Genomic DNA, 22,732 nt, shown 5'->3' with positions numbered 1-22,732 from the left:
ACTTTTAGATCCAATTTGTAAGCATTACTAACAGAGTGAATGTGAAAATGGTTCAAAATGGTCACTGTTTGCTGTTGATTTGCAGGGTGATACAATGGAACAAGTAAAGGGAGGACTGTGATTGCTTACGTTGTCTACTACTGCAATTTGTATGTATGAAATGGGTAATAACTTTAAAACTAGCAAAGATCCCACTCTGGAACGTATTATATATATATATATATGTGTGTATTATGTTAACAACATATACAAATATTTGCCAAATACATTCTTTCTTTTTGTATATATTGATGTTTATACTTTTCAATATTGTGTGTATCAATTTGTCCTATTGGCAGAGGCTGGTGCTCTTGCCTTAGTTGAATTTTAAGTGGCAGCTGTGCAGAATTTTACGATTAATGATTGAGAAATGAAAACGTAATTATTGAAATGAAAATGTGCCTATATATCATGGCTTTCACTCAGATGGGTAGAAATGGTAGGATAAATTGTAAGCTTCCCCAAACTTGAAACTTACGAGCTGCTTATAGTCTTTACTATAACACCCATTAATGTTGTAAATGACTATTGTTGCTGGAAATGGCAGATTTTTTAATGGAATATCTACATATGCGTACAGAGGCCCATTATCAACAACCATAGCTCCTGTGTTCCAATGTTAGCTAATCCAAGTTTATCATTTTAAAAGGCAAATTGATCATTAGAAAACCATTTTGAAATTATGTTAGCACAGCTGAAAACTATTTGTCCTGATTAAAGAAGCAGTACAACTGTCCTTCTTTAGACTAGTTGAGTATCTGGAGCATCAGCATTTGTGGGTTCGATTACAGGCTCAAAATGGCCAGAAACAAAGAACTTTCTTCTGGAACTCATCAGTCTATTCTTGTTCTGAGAAATTAAGGCTAGTCCTTGTGAAAAATTGCCAAGAAACTGAAGTTCTCGTACAACGCTGTGTACTACTCCCTTCACAGAACAGTGCAAACAGACTCTAACTAGAATAGAAAGAGGAGTGGGAGGCCCCAGTGCACATCTGAGCAAGAGAACAAGTATATTAGTCTAGTTTGAGAAACAGATACCTCACAAGTTCTCAACTGGCAGCTTCATTAAATAGTACCCATAAAACACCAGTCTTAACGTCAACAGTGAAGAGGCGACTCAGATCCAGTCCAATTTTTGAAATGGACTGGATCTTTATATACACTATTCTTGCCTTGTAACTCTTAAAGGAGGCCTGGGTGAGGCCAACATATATTCATGATCCAACTTAAGGTAATTTCTTCTCAATTATGATTTAATATAAAGTATAAATATCAAATATATGTCAACAATCCTTCCTCGAAAGTACCCTTCTATGGATGAAATGCGGTGAAAATCCCCTAAATCATGGTCTAGTTTCGTGAGGAATCACCCAGCAGTTATATTGCTGTCAGTATTACTACTAGCATCCCATCCACAGCCAAGACACTCAGTGAAACCTCTTTCTGTAAGTCTCTCCAGTGATCCTCTCTTTCTTTTTGTTTGCCTTGGATTAGCACATCAGTCCATAGAGGATACATGATAACTGTTACTTTGAAAAGCCTCCAATTGTCAATCATACTTTAAAAGGTGCAATATGCAGAAATCGCTCAGCCTTTTCCTGGTTGCTAAAATTCTAATAGTTCACATAATTTCAGTTTGTGACAAAACAATCAGTCATTGTGTAGAGAATCATTGTACCATCTAAACCGCTGTGAAATATATTTCCCATAACCAAAAATATTGCATTTTCAGCTGTTTGAAGCTGGTGTACAAAACCGAAAGTAAAAGACGCAAAGTAAAAGACGCAAAGTAAAAGACCCACTGTAGCAAACTGGCTCAAATTAAGATCCTACATCTGTATCCCGTTTGAGAGAGCCAAGCTGAATTCTTACTTGTTTGCCAGTTAGCTCCTTACTCCACACCTCTGTGGATGTGTGCATTTGTGTAAGTTTGTTATTAATGCCTGGGATGGGGAAAAAAGCTACCACATAACATACCAGGTTTAATGTAATCAAAGTCACGTTTTACAAGTACTGTACTAGAGTCTTCAGTTCCAACTCTGGAATTTTATATGTTGGGTCGAAAAGAACATGAAGTGGAATCGTACCATGCTTTTCCTCCATGGTTGTTTTGCCATGACAAAGAGTTTATCTTAATCCCAGAACTGGTTTGAGGCATAGTACTTCACACTCATCCAGACAATGTAACATGATATCACCATCCTCTCAAAGCTTTGCTATTAGCGATTTGGAGTTTGTTGTTGCCTCCTTTGATTTGAAATTGTTTAGGCCTCTTACATAAATACAGTATCCACCTACCCACATCTAACTGTACATTAAACCGCATGATATCACTTCTCAATTAGCAAGTTATTTGTGTGTCTGTAACATCCCTCTCTCTCTCTATAACAGGGTCCTCCTGGTCCCCCTGGTCTACCTGGTCCTGCTGGGAAGAGAGGAGCTCGGGTGAGTACTGTAAACCATGTCACACCCATGGTCATGTGATGCCATTGTGCTTACACCCCTCCTTGAGGTGACACTGTAAACGGATTGAAAGGAGATCCCTTTCCCCAGATTTGTTTTAACCCTAACAGTCTCGTACAGTGCTATATGGTGCTATGAAAAGTGTTTTTTTAGAGGATCTTACAAGGTCGTGCTGGCTTTTGAAAAGGATTCTTCAGAGTTTATTTCAGGACAGGTCATGAAGTAGCTAGTTCTGGTCCTCCGTAAGTTGGGGTCAGGTTTATTGGTCTGATGAGGCACGTTCATACCCGAGAGTACTGATACACACAACGCTGACACACACACTCACAACACTGACACACACTTTGTGACTGAAAACACATCACTTACACGTACACTTTTCAAAGCACTCTCACTCCATCAACACACCCAACAGACATAGCAATGACACACGGTCTGCGAGTCGATACACTTCTCAATGCACTTCATCACCATTAATCCACAGACACAAGCTAGACACAAGCCAGTTGTCAAGACCAGTGACCCAGCACCATTACAGAGCTCCTGACATTCCAAAAAGAACCAGGGATGAGCTGTAATGGTGCGTAGGAATGAGATAGTCCTGTGAGAGGATAATGCATGCGTTTACTTTACTGTAGGGTTGGGCGGTATAAAGATTTTCATATTATCATACCGTCCTTCTCTCATTCCGGGATTTATAGTAGCCGGCTTAGTACACAAGGGGGCCTAGCACAAGTACTAGCGGATTTCCATAGTATTAGCTAAATATGCTAACGAGCACAATCTAAAATAAACTAATTGCAAAGACAGGCAATCCAGCTCATAAAGTTCTACCTCTATTAGGTAGCAGGTACAGAATGCAGTTTTTGGGGTGAGTTTGGACATTTACAACCAAATGTGAACGAGAGATATAGTGCAAATGAACAATGTTTGGATGCATGGTGGTCTGAACAGCACTGACTCTGGAGCAGCATGTATACATGCTGTGTCTGTGTGGTGTCTGGAGTCACTAGGGCAACGGGGCCTGCTTTCTCTGCTCTGAGAAGAGGGGCAGAGGAGCAGACTCAGGTGCCGAGAACCGAAAGGATATTTTTTGGGGGGATATCAAGATAGCAGTGGCAGCTGTACAGATAACTCTTCCAAAGCCCTTTGACTTCTCAAACATGGCAGAAAGCTAAGAATATACGATGCCCCATCTCCTCATTAATTCAGCCACATACCTAGCTAACTAGCAAGTTAAACCGAATACACATCTGGACTCACCGGCTCCCGCTTTCTCCCATTGTGCTCTTTACAAGCAAACGTGACTCGCTCAACTGTTCTGGGGTCTAGGGAACTACGCTAAGCTTCATAATGTAAAATAATGTGACAAGTGAAATGAAGAACGTCATCTCTTTTGTCTCCTATCGTACTGCACAACTTGGCTGCATGTATTCACTTAAATTGGCTACATATATTCAAATGTACCGTTTCAACGGTATTGAAAGTATTGAAAAACCATCCCGGTGCTATTTCCAAATACCCCAGTATACAGTATACAGTATATACTGTATACTGCCCAAGCCTTCTTTACTGGCTCTTGGAGCATCAAGAAATCAGCCCTTGCTGCTACAGCAGTAGAGTGCTGTTCAGTGCTGTTCAGTGCGTGTCTCTGTTCTGATGTTGTTGAGACTAAACTGTACCATAGTAGAGTTTGATCTCTGAAAGCTACCCTCTGATCACTGACCACACTGAGATCATTTAAATCAAATCACATCAAATTGTGTTGGTCACATGCGCCGAATGCAACAGGTGTAGTCTTTACCGTGAAGTGCTTCAAAAAAAGTGTGTGTTTTGTGTGTGAGCATATGTAGTGTGTGTGTGTGTGAGTGTCTAATGAGTGTGCATAGAGCCAGTGCAAGAGAATCACTGCAAAAAAAAGAAGAAAAAAAAGAATAATAAACGGGGAAAATGTAAATAGTCCAGGTGGCCATTTTATGAACTGTTCAGCAGTCTTATGGCTTGGGGGTAGATGCTGTTCAGGAGCTATTTGGTCCCAGACTTGGCACTCTGGTACTGCTTTCCGTGTGGTAGCAGAGAGAACAGTCTATGACTTGGGTGGCTGGAGTCTTAAAAAAAATGTTGGGCCTTCCTCTGGTATCGAGGTCCTGGATGGCAGGGAGTTTGGCCCCAGAGATGTACTGGGCCAAACGCACTACCCTCTGTACTGCCTTTTGGTTGGATGCCAAGCAGTTGCCATACCAAGAAGCAGTGATGCAGCCAGCAAGATTTTTTATTTATTCTTTATTCTGCCGGTGCGGCAGGGTAGCCTATTGGTTAGAGCGTTGGACTAGTAACTGGAAGGTTGACAAGGTACAAATCTGTTGTTCTGCCCCTGAACAGGCAGTTAACCCACTGTTCCTAGGCCGTCATTGAAAATAAGAATTTGTTCTTAACTGACTTGCCTGGTTAAATAAAGGTAAAAAAAAAAAAAAAAAAATCACCTTTATTTAACCAGGTAGGCCAATTGAGAACAAGCTTTCATTTACAACTGCGACCTGGCCGAGATAAAGCAAAGCAGTGCGACAAAAACAACAACACAGAGTTACACAAACAAAAGTACAGCCAATAACACAACAGAAAAATCTATGTACAGTGTGTGCAAATGTAGAAGAGTAGGGAGTAGGCAATAAATAGGCCATAGAGGCAGAAAAATTTCAATTTAGCATTAACACTGGAGTGATAGATGTGCAGATGATGATGTGCAAGTAGAGATACTGGGGTGCAAAAGAGGATAAGAGCAAGAGGACAAATAACAATATGGGGATGAGGTAGTTGGGTGTGCTATTTACAGATTGGCTGTGTACAGGTACAGTGATCGGTGAGCTGCTCTGACAGCTCATACTTAAAGTTAGAGAAGGAGATGTAAGACTCCAGCTTCAGTGAATTTTGCAGTTCGTTCCAGTCATCGGCGCAGCTGTAGAACTTTTTGAGCATCTTCAACATCACTAGACATGTTTTGCTCTTAATGTTCTGGCATTTCTGAACATTTTGCTATAGAGAATGATATATATATATATATATTTTATTTTTTATTTTATTTAACTAGGCAAGTCAGTTAAGAACAAATTCTCATTTACAATGACGGCCTACACCGACCAAATCCTAACCAAGACGACGCTGGGCCAATTGTGCGCCGCCCTATGGGACTCCCGATGACGGCCGGTTGTGATACAGCCTGGAATCGAACCAGGGTCTGTAGTGACGCTTCTAGCACTGAGATGCAGTGCCTATCACAGTTAGCCAGCTATACTCGGGAAGACCACAGGTGCACCTCTCTCTGTTTTTATCTTTGTAAAGTCTTCTTTATAACACATCAAGCCTCTTGGTTACGCGTGTTTAGTGTGTGTCAGACAGACAGGGACCCTCCAGCAGCCAGCCAGACAGGCAGTAAAAATTGTCTACAGGTAAACTACTGTATAATGGTAAACCCTCGTGGGACCCAACTGTGGAGACATATGGTTTACATACTGTGCGGTGACCTATAGAGGCATAGACAGAGGGAGGCTTTGTTATGGGGTGGAAAATGACTGTAATGGGGGGTTGTGTCTGTGTGGGCTGCGAACTCTGCTGCCTCAGCAAGATACAAACCTCCAGACCTCACTGTACTGTACTCACCTGTATTGTACCTTAGCTAAACCCCACACTCCACAGGTGGCAGCATTTTATACACACAGAACAGACCCCCACTTTAAATAATCTGCTCTGGGAGATAGGAGAGAAGGAAGCGATAGAGAAAGCGACTGAGAGAAGAAGGCTATAGAGAGAGATAGGAGGAGGGTGGGAGGAGAGAGTTGCAGAGATAGGGGGAGAGAGCGAGACGGGTAGTTAGATAAATGGGGAGAGGAGGGAGGGCGGGAGGCAGAGGGGGAGAGAGATCCTTTGTTATGGGGTTTTACTGGAGTCGCGGAAAGTAGAGCGCCAGGGGGAGAGGTTGGGGGCTGGGTGGTAGAACAAGACTGTGACACCACAACACAACCCAGTGTCAAGAGGACACACAGACACCTTTAAAACTAGGCGTGGGTCATCATTACCCCTACGTTAAGTCTCTGTCATCTCCTGATCACAGCCATTTATGGTGACTGATTACTGTTATGGGAGAGAGCAGAGTCTTACCTCATAGCTTTAGTTTGTAGTGGGTGTTATAGAGAGAATGCAGGTTAAGCCAGGCAACAGCAGGGGTGCAGATGTGTGTGTGTGTGTGTGTGTGTGTGTGTACATGAGCATGCACGTGTGGTTGTTCCCACGTGTGAGTTGTACTCAAAGTGAGTGCATGTATGTTATATGGTGTTCCCTTGAAAGTGCACTCTTGGACGGTTTAAAGGTAGGACATAGCTTGGCACATGAAGAAAAATGTGACATAAAATATGTGTAACTCAGAAAAGGTCTCACTATATCTCATCACAGCCTATAATCATTGACTCATTCAGCAGATGTATCTACCTTTAATCTTTGTGGCTAAAAGATGGGAACTGTTGCTGACATACAGTATGACTAATTCACTGTACCGTTTACACCTTCTGTAGAGACCCATCCACTTAGCAATAATGCTATGCTGTCGTTGTGATGTAGTAGATCTACAGTAAATTAATCTCTCTCTATCTCTCGCTGTCTCTCTAGGGTCCTACTGGTCCACATGGAAACCCCGGCCTGCCTGGTCTTCCTGGTCCCAAGGTGAGTGCCCTAATCCTGGGTTGGGGGGCACAGACATCCCCCTTGAGCTCCAGAGAGAGTCTTTTTAATGTTGTGGGATGTGGAGGCCCCCAGGGGTCAGCCAGGACCAGTTTTATTGTCAGGGCCCTGGCTGTAATGTTCAATGTCATACTCTGACTCCCAGACTCCTTGGCTGGGAGGGTACCAAAGGGTAAGGTCTAATCCTAGTGAGAGGGAAGCAGTACCTAACTAGCCTCGGAAATCCCAGACCTAGGGCAGCAACAGCACTCTGGGATTAATGACAGATTCTCATGGCAACTTCAAAAAGGGACAACAATTGTTCTGGGGAGGGTCCTCTTCAGACAGAAGACTACAGACAGAACGCTCTCAACAAATCACGAGGCAGACATGCCAGAACATCGTAATGCGAAACCTAAGTTTGCCGGCAAAATGTTAGCAGTGGTTTTTAGCAAAGGTAGTTAATGCAAACTAGCCACTTGGGAAATGTACTCCTTAAAAATATATTCAGTGATCTTCATCTTGACAGCTACTATTTTGTGTCCGGGGATGTTTACGCTTTTGGGCATCAAACGGTTAGTGCAGTGACGTAGGAAAGACGGATGTCCCAACTCTGCCCTTTCCTCTACACTGTAAAAATAGACTCAAAACACCACGATAGTGTAACGAAACCATGGAAAGTGGTGCTTCTAACCTGAGATCTGGTGGTGGAATGTAAAACCCCAATGTAAGTGTTATGATACACAGACAGTGTTATAAAACAATACAAGTACTCAAAAAGACACAAAGTGCTTTTTCAATCTGAATATGAGTGTTTTCAAGAAAGTGTTGTCAAAACACTGTTGGGGTTTCTCGGGGCATGTAAAAGGTGGGACAGGCGGAAGCTGTAATTGAATCCCACTTCCTATCTTGCCACGTGGCTCTGTTTTTAGAGGATTGTGGGTAATTCAAACATTTTTACACAATGTTATATGCATGTTTGAAGAAAGACAAGTATACTTCTACATTAGTATTAAGCAGCTTGTTGTACCACGAGGTGTAATGGTGAACAAATATCGAAATCCTCAGGCAAAAGGACATCAGTGATGAGACAACCCATTCCCACATATCCAACTTTTAATGACAGAGGCAAGTACGGAATCCTGCAATGCTTGCAGTAAAACCTCTAGTTACTACTGTGCTCAAAAATGCCTGTCAAAATGGATTAAACTGGCAAATGATCAGATACATAAATCAATGTTAAACAAAGTTCTCCAGAAGAAGTGATCTAATTTTGCAACAGACAGGATTTGAAACACCACAATAGTTTTAGAGGAAACGACACCAAAAGGAGAAGGTATCCAATTCTGCACTAAACAGAACTCTAAACATCATACTTGTGTTTTCAACCTTTTCCATTAGTGCTCCCAGTCCCTGGCAAGGTGTTGCGTAACACTTGACTAAATGACGCTACGACCCACCATGTAATGTTTCAAAACATCTCAGGATGATGTGTTTCAATACTCTAGTAAAGTTGAGGTTGTCTCCTACGCATTGGTGGCAGCTCAGTTGCCACTAGTTTTGGTGTTACAAAGCACTTTTAACAGTGTATACCAAACTGATGTTGGACACGTACAGAAGTGTTAAGCTGGTACATTGTGGGAGGCAACCCGTCTGTCTAGAGAAACTAGTATCTTACTCATCTTGGGGTTCAACGTTATGATTTTTGTTTCACTTCTGAGGAATAGTACTTAATTTCATATATTTTCATTATGGTTGGCAATTATGAATTATAAGCAACATTTACTCTCCCACAGAGTGGGTGGTAGGTGCTCAATATTGAGATAAATACGTATATCTCTATGGTGCTCAGATCAACGTGTCTTTGGAAGGGATAGACTCTTCTCAGGCTCCCGATGTAGCGCAGCTGTCTAAGGCACTGCATCTCAGTGCAAGAGGTGTCACTACATTCCCTGGTTCAAATCCAGGCTGCATCACAACTGGCTGTGATTGGGAGTCCCAATTGGCACAGTGTCTTCCGGCTTTGGCCGGGGTATGCCGTCATTGAAATAAGAATTTGTTCTTAACTGACTTGTCTAGTTAATTAAAGGTTACTTTTCCCAGCTATTGCCGTGGTGAATAGCAGCAGCAGAGTTTTTGGGTGGAAAGTGCCCCGTGGGCATGACAGAGGCCTTTGATTGGTTGTTATTTGCTGATGGAGGAGGGGAAAATACCTGTGTCTGTCATTTGATTGAGTAGGCAGTTAAAGGGGAGGGGTGGGACGAGACAAGAAGGGATGGTGGTTAAATAGATGCATGTAAAAAAAACAAACAGCTGTTGGTGAGGAGGAAGGAGTGTTGATTAATTTCATCTTGAAAGAGAAGGATACACATGTATTTTCCGAAAGAAAAAGATAACCTTGCTGTAATGTGAAGTCTCTGATGACTTTTAATGCAAGGGGTTGACTTGACCTCTGTCCTGAACTGGTGGGTCCTTAGTAACATTACATTGACTGGCTCAGGTTCACTCATACCGAATGAGGCTTACTAACAGTGATAGCATTGCATTAAAGGCTGACATCGGCAATATTTTCTGGATTATGTTTTAGTGATGGTAGCTTGATGTACCGGCTCTGTTGATAACTAATGTAGGAACAATTCTGAACCCTCTGATTGTAGATCTGTGCCTTCAGAGCAGTTTCCATATTTTCAAATTGAAATGTGGAGAATTGACTGCATATGCAAGACGTTGATATGTTTAAGACAATTTACCGTCGAAAATTCCCTTTCTACACTGAATTCGAATTGCTCCTGTAGCAAATGCTCTTCTCAGAAAACCTCTTTCCTGGACAGAGGAACAAAAGGTACCCAATTGTCATACTTGTGTAAAGATAATAGAAAATGACTCAAGTAAAAGTGAAAGTCAACCAGGAAAATACGACTTGAGTAAAAGTAACTGCTCAAATCTACTTAAATTAAATCTACTTATATTAAGCAAACCAGACTGCACCATTTTCTTGTTTTAATTTTTTTTAATGGATAGCCATGGGCACTCCAACACACATCATTTACAAATGAGTACTTTTGTGTGTCAGGAAAAATGTATGGAGTTAAAAGTACACCATTTAAAATGAGGAATGTAGTGAAGTAAAAGTAAAAGTTGTAAACAATATAAATAGTAAAGTACACCACTGCTATTTGCCATATATTTTTCAACTGTGCTGTTTCAAAAAAAGTTCTGAACCTTTCTATTCAGGTTCAAAAGATTGTAAATTAGCAAAAATATTTATCCATAAGAGTATTATTATATTATTGATCGATTTGACTATGACTTTTCAAATCACCCAGCAGTGCTATTTGCAGAATTAGCTTCAGGTAAATGTTGAAATTCTTCAGCCATTCCTGAACATGCGACCAAATACAAAATACATATGGACACTACCAAAACAAATGATTTAATAAATCTGTCTCTTGCAGCAAAATCTGCAGAGCTGGGATGGTTGTATCCCTATATATCCGAATGAAAAAAATATGGGCTGGCACACACCCAGAGATAATCATTTTATGTAGAGGTGCTGACTAACGGCGAATAAACTATAAGCTATAACAATAGACAGTCACACACTCCATATACAGTTGAAATGGGAGGTTTACATACACCTTAGCCAAATACATTTAAACTCAGTTTTTCATCATTCCTGACATTTATTCCTAGTAAGTATTCCCTGCCTTAGGTCAGTTAGGATCATCACTTTATTTTAAGAATGTGTAATGTCAGAATAATAGTAGAGAGAATGATTTATTTCAGCTTTTATTTCTTTCATCACATTCTCAGTGGGTCAGAAGTTTACATACACTCAATTAGTATTTGATAGCATTGCTTTTACATTGTTTAACCTGAGTCAAACTCTTCCGGTAGCCACAAGCTTCCCACAATAAGTTGGGTGAATTTTGGCCCATTCCTCCTCCTTTGGCCCATTCCTCCTCGGCCTCCTTGCTTGCACCCGCTTTTTCAGTTCTGCCCACACATTTTCTATGGGATTGAGGTCAGGGCTTTGTGATGACCACTCCAGTACCTTGACTTTGTTGTCCTCAAGCCATTTTGCCACAACTTTGGAAGTATGCTTGGGGTCATTGTCCATTGGGAAGACCCATTTGCAAACAAGCTTTAACTTCCTGACTGATGTCTGAGATGTTGCTTCAATATATCCACATAATTTTCCATCCTCATGATGCCATCTATTTTGTGAAGTGCACCAGTCCCTCCTGCAGCAAAGCACCCCCACAACATGATGCTGCCACCCCTCTGCTTCACGGTTGGGATGGTGTTCTTCGGGTTGCAAGCCTCCCCCCTTTTCCTCCAAACATAATGATGGTCATTATGGCCAAACAGTAATTCTATTTTTGCTTCATCAGACCAGAGGACATTTCTCCAAAAATTACGATCTTTGGCACCATGTACCGTTGCAAACCGTAGTCTGGCTTTTTTTTATGGCAGTTTTGGAGCAGTGGCTTCTTCCTTGCTGAGCGGCCTTTCAGGTTATGTCGATATAGGACTCAATTTAATGTGGATATAGATACTTTTGTACCTGTTTTCTCCAGCATCTTCACAAGGTCCTTTGCTGTTGTTCTGGGATTGATTTGCACTTTTGTCAAAAAGTACGTTCATCTCTAGGAGACAGAACACGTCGTCTTACTGAGTGGTATGGCGGCTGCGTCATCCCATGGTGTTTACACTTGCGTTCTATTGTTTGTACAGATGAACGTGGTAGCTTCAGGCATTTGAAAATTGCTCCCAAGGATGAACCAGAATTGCGGAGGTCTACCATTTTTGTATGAGTTCTTAGCTGATTTCTTTAGATTTTCCCATGATGTCAAGCAAAGAGGTACTGAGTTTGAAGGTAGGCCTTGAAATACATCCACAGGTACACCTCCAATTGACTCAAATTATGCAAATTAGCCTATCAGAAGCTTCTAAAGCCATGACATCATTTTCAGAAATTTTGAATTATAAGTGAAGTAATCTATCTATCTGTAAACAATTGTTGGAAAAATTAAAGTAGAACCGACTTCCCAAAACTGTAGTGTGTTAACAAGAAGTTTGTGGAGTGGTTGAAAAATTAGTTTTAATTTCTCCAATTTAGGTGTATGTAAACTTCCGACTTCAACTGTATCAACTCCCAGTAATTTATTAGGTGATTTACACAATCAATTACTAGGTGTTTATATATGGAGTGTGCGACTCTTTATTTTCATAAGCTTATTGTATATGCCCATATATAACATTCTATTGGTTGCAAGATTTTTGTATAATAATTTAAATTGAAAAAGTTTTGAAAAGGGCATTGTTTTGTGTATCAGTGAAATTGGTACATAAAAATTCTCTACCCGCTCTCCCTCTCCGCCAGGCTACCCTTCATTACGCACACCTGTCACAATCATTACGTTTATCAGGGCTCACTGGACTCACCTGGACTCCATCACTGTTGATTGCTCCATTTATCGGTCTGTTCTTCCATTGGTTCCCCGTGTCAGCATTAATGTATTCATGTCCAGATGCTGTCCTGTTCCTTGTCCATTGTTAATTAAATGTTCACTCCCTGTACTTGCTTCCTGTCTACCAGCGTTGGTCCTTACAATTTTATAATCTATATAGCACAGCTGTCAATTTTTTGGTCCTTAAATTAAACTGGTTCACAATTTTCCTTAACCAATTTTGGTCTTTAATTCAGGGCCGACAGACAAGTTCCTTACTTTCTCCCCCTTCCACTTTTGGGTAGAGCAGACATTTCCATATATTTTTGTTAGCCACATGTGTGACGTAACTCCACCAGTCCTATTTATGATCTAATTTACAAAGATTTTTTATTTTTTTATTCTCAATGAGTATATTTGAGTTTAACAATAATATTATATTTATTTAATGTTGGATCTGACATTTCGATGGCCATAATAAATAGACATTCCGATAGTGGACAACCTTGTTTTTCTTCACCACAGTATAATACTTTGAGATGTAGCCATTATTTACTATTTTACACCTAGGATTACTATACATAACTTTGACCAATTGTATAAGAGATTCTCCAAAACTGAAATATTCCAGGCATTTACATATAAATTCCAGTCGTACTTTATCAAAGCCTTTTCAAAGTCAGCTATGAATACCAGGCCTGGTTTCCCAGATTTTTCATAGTGTTCTATTGTTTCCAGTCCTTATCTTATATTATCTCCAATGTATCGTCCATGTAAAAACCTGTCTTATTAGGATGTATAATATCCAACAATACCTTTTAAATTCTATGTGCTATGCATTTTGCTCAAGTTTTTGCATCACAACACTGAAGTGTAAGGGGCCTCGACATTTTTTTCAATGGGCTGGATCTTTATATTTACCACTTGTGTCCTGTTTCAGTAATAATGAAATTAGACCTTCTGGTTGAGTATCTGATAATCTACCCTTTTTATATGAGTGGTTAAAACATGCTAGTAACGGTCCTCTGAGTACATCAAAAAAGGTTTGTTTTATCTCAACTGGTTTTCCAACCAGCCCTGGAGTTTTCCCAGACTTAAAGGCTTTAATTGCATCAAGAAGTTCCTCCTCTGAAAATGCCCATTTGGCAATGTCTGGTTGCCTTAACTCACCACGTCCACCACTAATAAGCTGAGCTTCTCAGTCATTTTTTCTTTGCCTCACACATTGTAAACAATGTCAGTTTTTTTCATACATCCATTGCAAATTATAGTTCCTCAGCATTTGAAAAATCTTTCCAACAGTCACGGCCTCGATAATCACCAAGCATCTGTGTGAATTAGTAAACTATCATGATCCGATGTTCCCATATATCCAGTGGAAACGTCCTTAAAAACAGCTGTCTGTCCCGAGCTCACTGGCGTGGGAAACTCTGAGAGCCTGGAATAGGATAGTTGATGCAATGTTGCAAGTGTGCTAGCAACGGCTTTGGGCCGATCCAGTTGATGATTTGATACAATGTTGCACTTCACTAGCAATAGCTCAAGTCAAGACAGATCGAAAGGGAGGCAGGAATTTTCATCAGGATATTTTCTACTGTTTTTATTTCTCGGCTTTAGGCCTATGTATTTTACTTAGTTAACGATGGAAGTTATAGGCTTACTGCTGCATTGGAATTTAGGTTCTATGCGCTAATTTCTTTAGCCGCCAATGGACCACAGTGTATCAATGTTTTCTAATGGCAGAGGCTGGCGCGCTCGCCTTAAAATTCAACTAACTTTCAGATATTTATCATTTTACTTCAGATTTTATGATTAACCATGTGACAATGATTCTGAGAAATTAAAAACGTAATTGTTGAAATGAAAATGTGCATATATCATAACTTTCACTCAGATAGGTAGAAATGGTAGGATAAATTGTAAGCCTCCCCAAACTTAAAACTCACGAGCTGCTTATGGTCTTTACTATAACACCCGTAAAAAAAATGTGAATGGACAAGCGCCTGCATGTGAAAAAACGTGCCAGCCCTATGGATATCAAAGGACCGTTGAACTGGTTTGTGCTGGTTCCGGCCATAAAAGGTTTACTGTTTCATGTAGGGGGTATGTGATTGTTTTGTTCTTTACCTGAAAATGACGATTGTGATAGATTTTTCCAAGAATATTGTGTAACTGTATAAGTGGTAGAACACACCTGCTTCCCAGGCCGCCTTCCCCAAACCTCTGGAATCCTGATGGTTAGGGGTTTATTTCTGTTGGTTCGCCTCATATGGGAATTGTATTGTGCTTGTCCTATTCAATGGGTATATAGAGACAGGACAGGGAGACTCGTTTAATGTTTTACATGAGATAATTTCTTTATTTATTAGCAATTTAATTACTTTAATAGCTTAAATTGCTATTCTTGTGTGACTTTCAAGATGGCCATCAATGTGGATGGATACATTGTAGGCTCGTCACCTTTCTCATCTGTATCACGAGTCGTCATATAAACCAGTAAAACAGCTGGAGTTTTTCAGACTCAGCTACCTCTGACAGGGATGTGGGATGTGGGCTGTGCTGTGCAGACGGCTGTGGGGTAGTGGCTGTGGCCAGGTCGTTTAACTAAGCTTGTCTGTGGTGAGAGTTGGTTGGGAGTTGGCACCAGACACCCCTGTAGTTGGTGGGTAAGCTCCAATTCAAACCCTATCCATTCACAATTTGGGAGTGTAAACAAAAACATTATACAATTTCATTATGCTGCCCCTTGTCAATTTAACTATCATTCTGATGTGAAAATTGTATTTATTTAAGTGGATAAGTGTAGGTTTCAGTTGTTTGTGCATAGTCGGACAGAAAATTGTACTTTATGTAAATCTCCCTTACTGAAAAACCACACGATTGGAGCAATTAATGTGAAATTTCACATGTGAAAATGTTCTTTAGGAACATTACACATCACATGTGAAAACAAAAATGAGTCATTATGATACACAGTGCTTTTAACAGTGTTTACAATTGACATGTTTGCATTCGGAAAGTATTCAGACCCCTTCCCCTTTTCCACATTGTTACATTACAGCCTTATTTTGAATCTAGTCAATATACACACACTACCCAATAATGACAAAGTGAAAACAGGTTTTTTAGAAAGTCACTCCTCAGTAAAAAGGCACATGACAGCCTGCTTGGAGTTTGCCAAAAGGCACCTAAAGGACTCTCAGACCATGAGAAATAAGATTCTCTGGTCTGGTGAAACCAAGATTGAATACTTTGGACTGAATGCCTTGACACAATCCTGTCTCGGAGCTCTACGGTCCATTCCTTTCACCTCATGGCTTGGTTTTTGCTCTGACATGCACTGTCAACTGTGGGACCTTATGTAGACAGTTGTGTGCCTTTCCAGATCATGTCCGATCAATTGAATTTATCACAGGTGGACTCCAATCAAGTTGTAGAAACATCTCAAGGATGATCAATGGGAACACCATGCACCTGAGCTCAATTTCGAGTCTCATCCGAAAGCACTGTAGTACACAAGATCATGTTTTCACATGTTCACATGTTGTCGCGTGTAGTTTCATGTTAGCACATGTGGAAATGTTGCATCCCCATGTTGTCACATTTATTTCACATGAGATCATGTTTTCACATGCTCACATGTTGTCACACGTTATCACATTAACTTCACATAAAATCACATGGATCATGTGAAATTCATGTGGTTTTTCCGTAAGGGCTTCCGGACCGCACACAGAGACAGCAATGTCCTGTTTTCCTCTCTGATTTGTCAGAAAGAGGGCTCAGACATTGATGGATGTGTTCTGGTGTGCCCTTTGACCCTGTTGTGGACACCATGGGAGGCCAGCGATGGCCCTTGAGGCTTCCCCATTGGGTTATTTTGAAACATCCTAAATCACTATAGCTAACACCACATACACACAATGACTCATCCTCAGACCCACACTGGAGGCGGGGTCGGAGAGAGGGGAACTCTTTGTCTTTGTTTGTAAATTGTGTTGTGAAGTCTAAGGGATGAAGGGAAGAAACAGAGGGATGAGAAAAGAAGAAAAAACAAGCAAACCTGTGTCTGTCTGAGGTCCCTGGTTGATGTGCCGAAAACTGAAAAGCTTCAGTTGACGGTTGTTTGAGCGCAGCATGAAATGTTATGACGAATGGCTCATGGGATCTGATAGAGGCTTTAAATGAACGCCATGCACTGTTGACATTTTTCAAACAGAGGAGAGAAGGAATCAAGGTTTCACTGCCAGTAACTTCTGCTGCGGTACAACACACACACACACACCCCTCCCTGCCCTTAACAGCTGAATGCTTGAATGGGCTGTCAGTCAAAACCAGTGAAATGTAATGCTTCAACCCCCGGAGAGAAATACCTGTTGAGAGCAGGTAATCAGTAGTGATGAACAGGTATTGTAGTATAGGCCTCTGAGGTGTCACCTGTACTCAGGCAGAGCATCCCTTGATCAGACAGGAGGACCCAAGTCTAAACGTAGACTTCTGTTAAGAGGGTACATAAAACACTGGCTTAACATTTGTCTCAGGCCCAGAAAATGTGGATTGAATGTAATGTCATGTTTAGGCGTACTGAAGTAAGAGTACTCAATGGCCTGGGAAATGTTTGGACTTTCATTGAGTGGAGGGTATAGAATAAACTTGAATTACTATGACATGTTATGGTTAAAAAGGGGAAAGTAGGTGTCTACAAAGCAGTCATCCTTTTGTAGCATTTTGTCCCTTTGTTAGTGTGTGTACGTTTCCACTGTCTGTATCTCCTCATCTGTGGGGTGGCTTTGTAACTCAAGAGAAGCTTAGGACCCGTTCCCCACCAATCACAGTTGTCAATAACTGAGTCAGGTCTCCAGTCATTGGCTGAGACTTGAAAGACACTTTGCAGAGAAAGCCATGTCAACCTTAACGGAGGAACAGCACAGATCTCTCAGTCATAAAGGAGATAAGACTCCGATAAGACTCCGATAAGAATGAGTCACTTTGTTGTTATTGGAAAAGACGGTACTGTTGAAACGGGTGGCGAACTTTGCCACAGTAAAGAGCATCACAGATTATTTTTTTTAACCTTTGCACTTTGATCTCCCCTGTACAGTATGTAGTGGAGGGGGTTCTGGCTGCTATAAATAAGTGCTGACCCTGACTCTCTGTGTCACTGTCAGGGCTCTAAGGGCGATCCAGGACTGTCCCCAGGTCAGGCCCCGCCAGGAGACAAGGTAAAGAATGATCTGACCTAGTCTACTCTGGCCAGCAGACAGGCAGACAGACAGACAGCATGGCTTTGTCTCTCTGTTTCTCTCTCTGTTTCTCTATCTCTCTCTCAACATCTAACTGTCCCTCAATCCCTCGCTACTGGTTTCTATTTCTGCTTTCCATCTTCTGCTCTCACTCTCAATCTCTTGCCTTTCCTGATTCTCCCGTTCAAAAACGAATACTTCACTCAACCACTCTTGCCCCATATCTTTCAACTTCACTTTAGCAACATCTGTTCTGACATCTGACTCCACAACTACACGTTTAGAGGTTTTCTAACCCTTCTTTCTGATCGGTATTTCCTCCTCTCCTCTCTCACTCTCAATTCAACTTCCTTTTATTATTCTCTTCATCTCTAATCACATCCTGTATTCCTCTGATATTTATCTTCTGATATCTTAGTGTCTCTCTGCAAAGCTTTGGCACAGTTGCTACCTATTATCAGTCAGTGAAACTTCCGTTGGCCTGTGTTCTAACCATTGCCAGCTGCAGCTCCCTGTTTCGTCTCTTTTAATCTGCCTTCTTATCCTTATCTGATATCTCTTAATAGTTGCAGTTCATTGACTTGCTAATAACTTATTTGATCAAGTCTAATGTTGTCATGGTTTTCTCCTTTTGTTTCCAGGGTGACAGAGGTCCACAAGGTCTTCCAGGTCCAGAAGGGTTTGCGGGTCCAACGGTAAGAGTTTAACGGTTATAACATCGGGGCTTTTTTTAACCTCTGGCTCTGACATACTGTAGACATATTATCTAAAGCAACTGTCATTCCATTGGCTCTTTGAAGGCATGAATGATGAGAACTGATCCGGATCCAATTAGATTATCATATTGTCATTTAATGAGTTCCCTGCATGAGCTTCTGTTCTGAATCTGAGCTATTTCTGCTCGTCTCACACATGATGTTCCCGCTGCATAAGCTTCATAAGTATTAGCCACACCTTAAGCAGAGGCCTCCAGTGGGCCCTGGCTATGTTCAGGAATCAGGATAATGTTACCCATTCACAGAGAGGGTCTGTCTCTCAGACAGGGGCCGGGGAGCTCCTAGTCCTAAGCCACCTCAGCCCACCCTGCTGTCGCTCCATAGGGCTGGACACACACGCACACAGATACACACGCACGCATGCACACACACACTCATGCGTGCGTCGCCCCGGGACCCGTCTGCGGCCAGGCTCCGGGACTCCTTGCCTGAATCTTTAAGAGTAAAGGCATTCTGAGGGAGGTTATGGCCCCTGATGACAGGCACACCATCCGATGCCTCTTCAAACGAGAAAATGGCATGAGGAAGCAGAGAAGGAAACCAATTAAATTCATACATCAGCACGCACAGCTCACACAACTCTCCTCAGTTTAGTCTCAGAGATGAGAGCCCTTATCTGTCTCCACATGCAGCAGCTGGCTGTGGACTGCTCCTTTAAGCCGCTAGCCCTCATCTTGTCTGAGGGAACTGGGTTCAAATACTATAATTTCAAATAATGTTGCTGTGCTTGATAGAGCTTGCCTGTTGCATGGAACCAATAGAAAACTCCAGTCAGGCTAAAGCAAACGCTCAATATATTTTAAAGATTTCAAATAGTATTTGTACCCAGGTCTGATCTCCGAAGGTTGGCCTTTACCTTGCCTCCCAGGAGGACACAGACCAATGTTTGCAGTAGCTGAACCTAATACCCAGGCCATCAACTGTGCCCTGGGAAGGTATTTTCAGAGGAAATGACTTCAGCCTAAGCCCCTTACCCCCGAGTGGGCTTTTTATTGAGTGTGAAGGTTCCTGTGTCACAACCTAGGAAACGGTGGAGGAGAGGAGCTACACGGAACGCAGGCCTGTTAAAAATGTTTTCGCTCTACTGTCCCCCCAAAATATGAGTTAGCTAACCTACTTTTAGCAACAACATTTGTTGTTGTTATGGCCGTCAATGACAAATTATAAAGTTGAAGATAAAAACAACAGGGTTTTAAATGAACTAAAAACTCATTACAGTTAGAAGGATTTGTTGTTTGTTAAACTTAGGATACTCTTTGATTGTACTACTGGTCTGCCCAATTCCGAAACATGCTAACGTGGATCACAAACAGACAAGATTCAATGTGGATTCAGATAGAAGCCCAATCCTGTGGTTCATTGCCTCTAAGCTCAATTATATTCATTAATAACTTTAGTGAAGTGGGCAACATAGCCAAAACCTTTGTGATTTACAGCACCCTACTAGCATGGAGGGATTGTAAGAAATACCTGGGCATTTCCTCCCAAATATGTTCTCACTCGCCTATAGTATGCAACCCAGACTTGCCAAAAGCCCTGAGTGATGCCAACTTTAATCTTTGGCATACTCTAGGGATCAGGACCTTTTCAGACCTGTTTCATCAGAGAACCACTATACTGAAATGTGCCGAGATCCATTTATTTTTATTTTTAATATCTACAAATTAGGCACGTCATTTCCTCATTTACTTCCAAGGGGAGGTTTAGAGCTCAGCTGAATGAAATTGAGTCCCTTCTTGCTACAGCACAATCCATCAAAGGCAAAATCTCATATATCTGTAGACTTCTTTCTGAGAAAGGAGGCTCCTCCTTTACTCCTTTGAAAATAATCTGGGAAAGGGACCTTTGTTTGACTATCAGTGATGAGTTATGGGTGGATGTTTGCGACAGAGTATACTGCACCTCTACTAATGTAAAAATGAAAGAATCGAATTAAATTTATTTTTTTTACAAATTGTATTACACCCCAGTGAGACTCCATAGAATGAATACATACATTTCTCCTGACCGTGAAAGGTGTACCTCTGAAAGTGGAACCGATATGAATGTATTTTGGAGTTGTAGAGAGATTACCAGATTTTGGCACTCTATACATACTGGGGCACAGAAAATACTAGATGTACAGTTTGGTATGACCCTGTGTATCAATCTTCTTAATGCCCAGCAGGACTTTGTTATTGATCATGACAGAGAAAATGTGTTTATGACTATCACATACTTTGCTAAGAAATGTATTCTTCTATTGTGGGCTTCCAATACTTTTCCTACATTTAAAATGTGGATTGACCAGATTGTTGACTTTCTTTCTCTTGGAAAGCTCACTTATGACCTCCACAAGAGACAGCCCAAGTTTGATAGACACTGGTCTCCACTATTCAACTATATTTCAAATGGACAGAGTGAAGGGGGGTGATTAGGGAAATGGATACATGTTGTGTAAGGTGCTGTAAATACTAATTCTTTGCTTGTCGTCTCAGCTAAGGCTGGAAATAGATCATAGGAACGCTGATAGTGCTGCTGGAAGTTTACTAGTTTTATTTTGTATTTTCTTTTCTTATATTATTTATGTCTTCCATGTCTGTGAATGTGGAATGGGTTTTGTTGGTTGATTGAAAACAAGTAAACTTAATAAAATGTTAAATTGAAAGAAAAAGCTGAGGCTAAGCACTAGTTTACCTAAATGCAGGATCTGGCTGTAATACAAAGACTGAGGATTATAAGCAAGCTGTCTAGGCTTTGAAGGAAATATCTCCTTTTTATTGAACCGTTTATACATTTTATATTAAATTATTACTTACGATTTCTCTCGTAATCCAGTTGTTTTCTGCCTTAGATGTTTCTCATCATGTTTTATGGTAAAGACTAGGAATACTCAGTTTCATGAAGCATCCATAAAGTTGTGTTTACGCTCATAGAATGTATCCTGGTTTGACTCTACCAGAGTACTTTTTTGGGCTACAGTGTCAAGGAATACTGATCACAGTCACTTGTATTATACATCCAACTGACCTACATTTAGACACAGTTTAGCATCAACTGTTCATTTATTTGACATCTGAAAGTTTTCTGACCAGTACAAAACCTTTCTTGACACTATCAAGTATGGTTGAATGGTGGGAACCCGGTTACCGAGATTTACAAAGATTTACCACCCACAACCACTCCATTTTCCTGGGATAAATAGCTGCGAGAAACCTGTAAATTATAATTCATTATTTATATCAACAGCATGACGTGAAATGGAACTGTTCAATTATATGCAATGTCTATATCTGGTTTCTCTAAGGCTTTCTTTCTGCTCTCTGCATCAGACAGTCCATCTCAGTATGGAGTGCAGTTCACAATGCATGTAGACCTATCATCTCATGGTAACTTTTTTTCTTGTGACAGGTAGGCCTACATTTGCTGCACCATAGCCTATGCTACAGTGATATAAGGACTGCATGCGCGTCTAATTTACACATCTCCATCTGTCTTTCGGGGGTCACCATATTTTAAATGTAAAGATATATTTTTTTGATTGCAGCTTTAGTGTTTTAAAACAGCCTATCACTTGAATATCGTTGCTTTAAATCAGAGCACGCACAAGCAGTCTCTGTCTCTACATCGATTCCATTCAAATTGCATCCAAAATAGATAATCCTGTTCAAGATATCCTAGTCTACGACTTTCAGGTAATGCATTCAATGCAGTATTAGCCTTATATATAACCTATAGCCTCTGTCTCTTGCGCAATACACACTCACCTGTGCTCAGCTGCCCTCTCTCCCTAAGAAAACGCTCCTTAGCCCTTGGAGACCCATGCAGGAAAAGCAAGACTAGAATAGTTTCCTGGATCGTTTTTTTCTTTCTTTTCTCATACCAATAGTGTATTCGAAGAGGGAAGCAAGATCTTGTTTACCGCGATGGCGGTAGGCTATAGCAGTTATTTATTCAGACCCATAACCATTCAATCTACGTGAAGAGAAGTGAAAGCCATCTGCATCTAAATCTAGTCCTATCTTATTTAAGCATGTCATTCGAATCTTTAAAATAAGGAAAACAAAAGT

The 22,732-nt window shown here is 40.9% G+C and overlaps 1 protein-coding gene across 1 annotated transcript in view; it reads left to right on the top strand.

The window, feature by feature from the left end:
• Positions 1-22,732, top strand: part of LOC109897213 (collagen alpha-1(XXIV) chain-like) — a 187,836-nt gene that overhangs the window by 48,790 nt on the left and 116,314 nt on the right. Inside the window, exons 4-7 of the mRNA XM_020491764.2 lie at positions 2,430-2,483; positions 7,161-7,214; positions 17,833-17,886; positions 18,549-18,602. Of these exons, the coding sequence (XP_020347353.2) occupies positions 2,430-2,483; positions 7,161-7,214; positions 17,833-17,886; positions 18,549-18,602 (216 nt within the window). The remainder of the gene's footprint in view (positions 1-2,429; positions 2,484-7,160; positions 7,215-17,832; positions 17,887-18,548; positions 18,603-22,732) is intronic.

The sequence above is a fragment of the Oncorhynchus kisutch genome, linkage group LG10 (genome assembly GCF_002021735.2).
Source record: "Oncorhynchus kisutch isolate 150728-3 linkage group LG10, Okis_V2, whole genome shotgun sequence".
Classification (NCBI taxonomy): Eukaryota; Metazoa; Chordata; class Actinopteri; order Salmoniformes; family Salmonidae; genus Oncorhynchus; species Oncorhynchus kisutch.
Note: the sequence above shows the minus strand (reverse complement) of the source record. Positions and strands in the feature narration are given on the sequence as shown.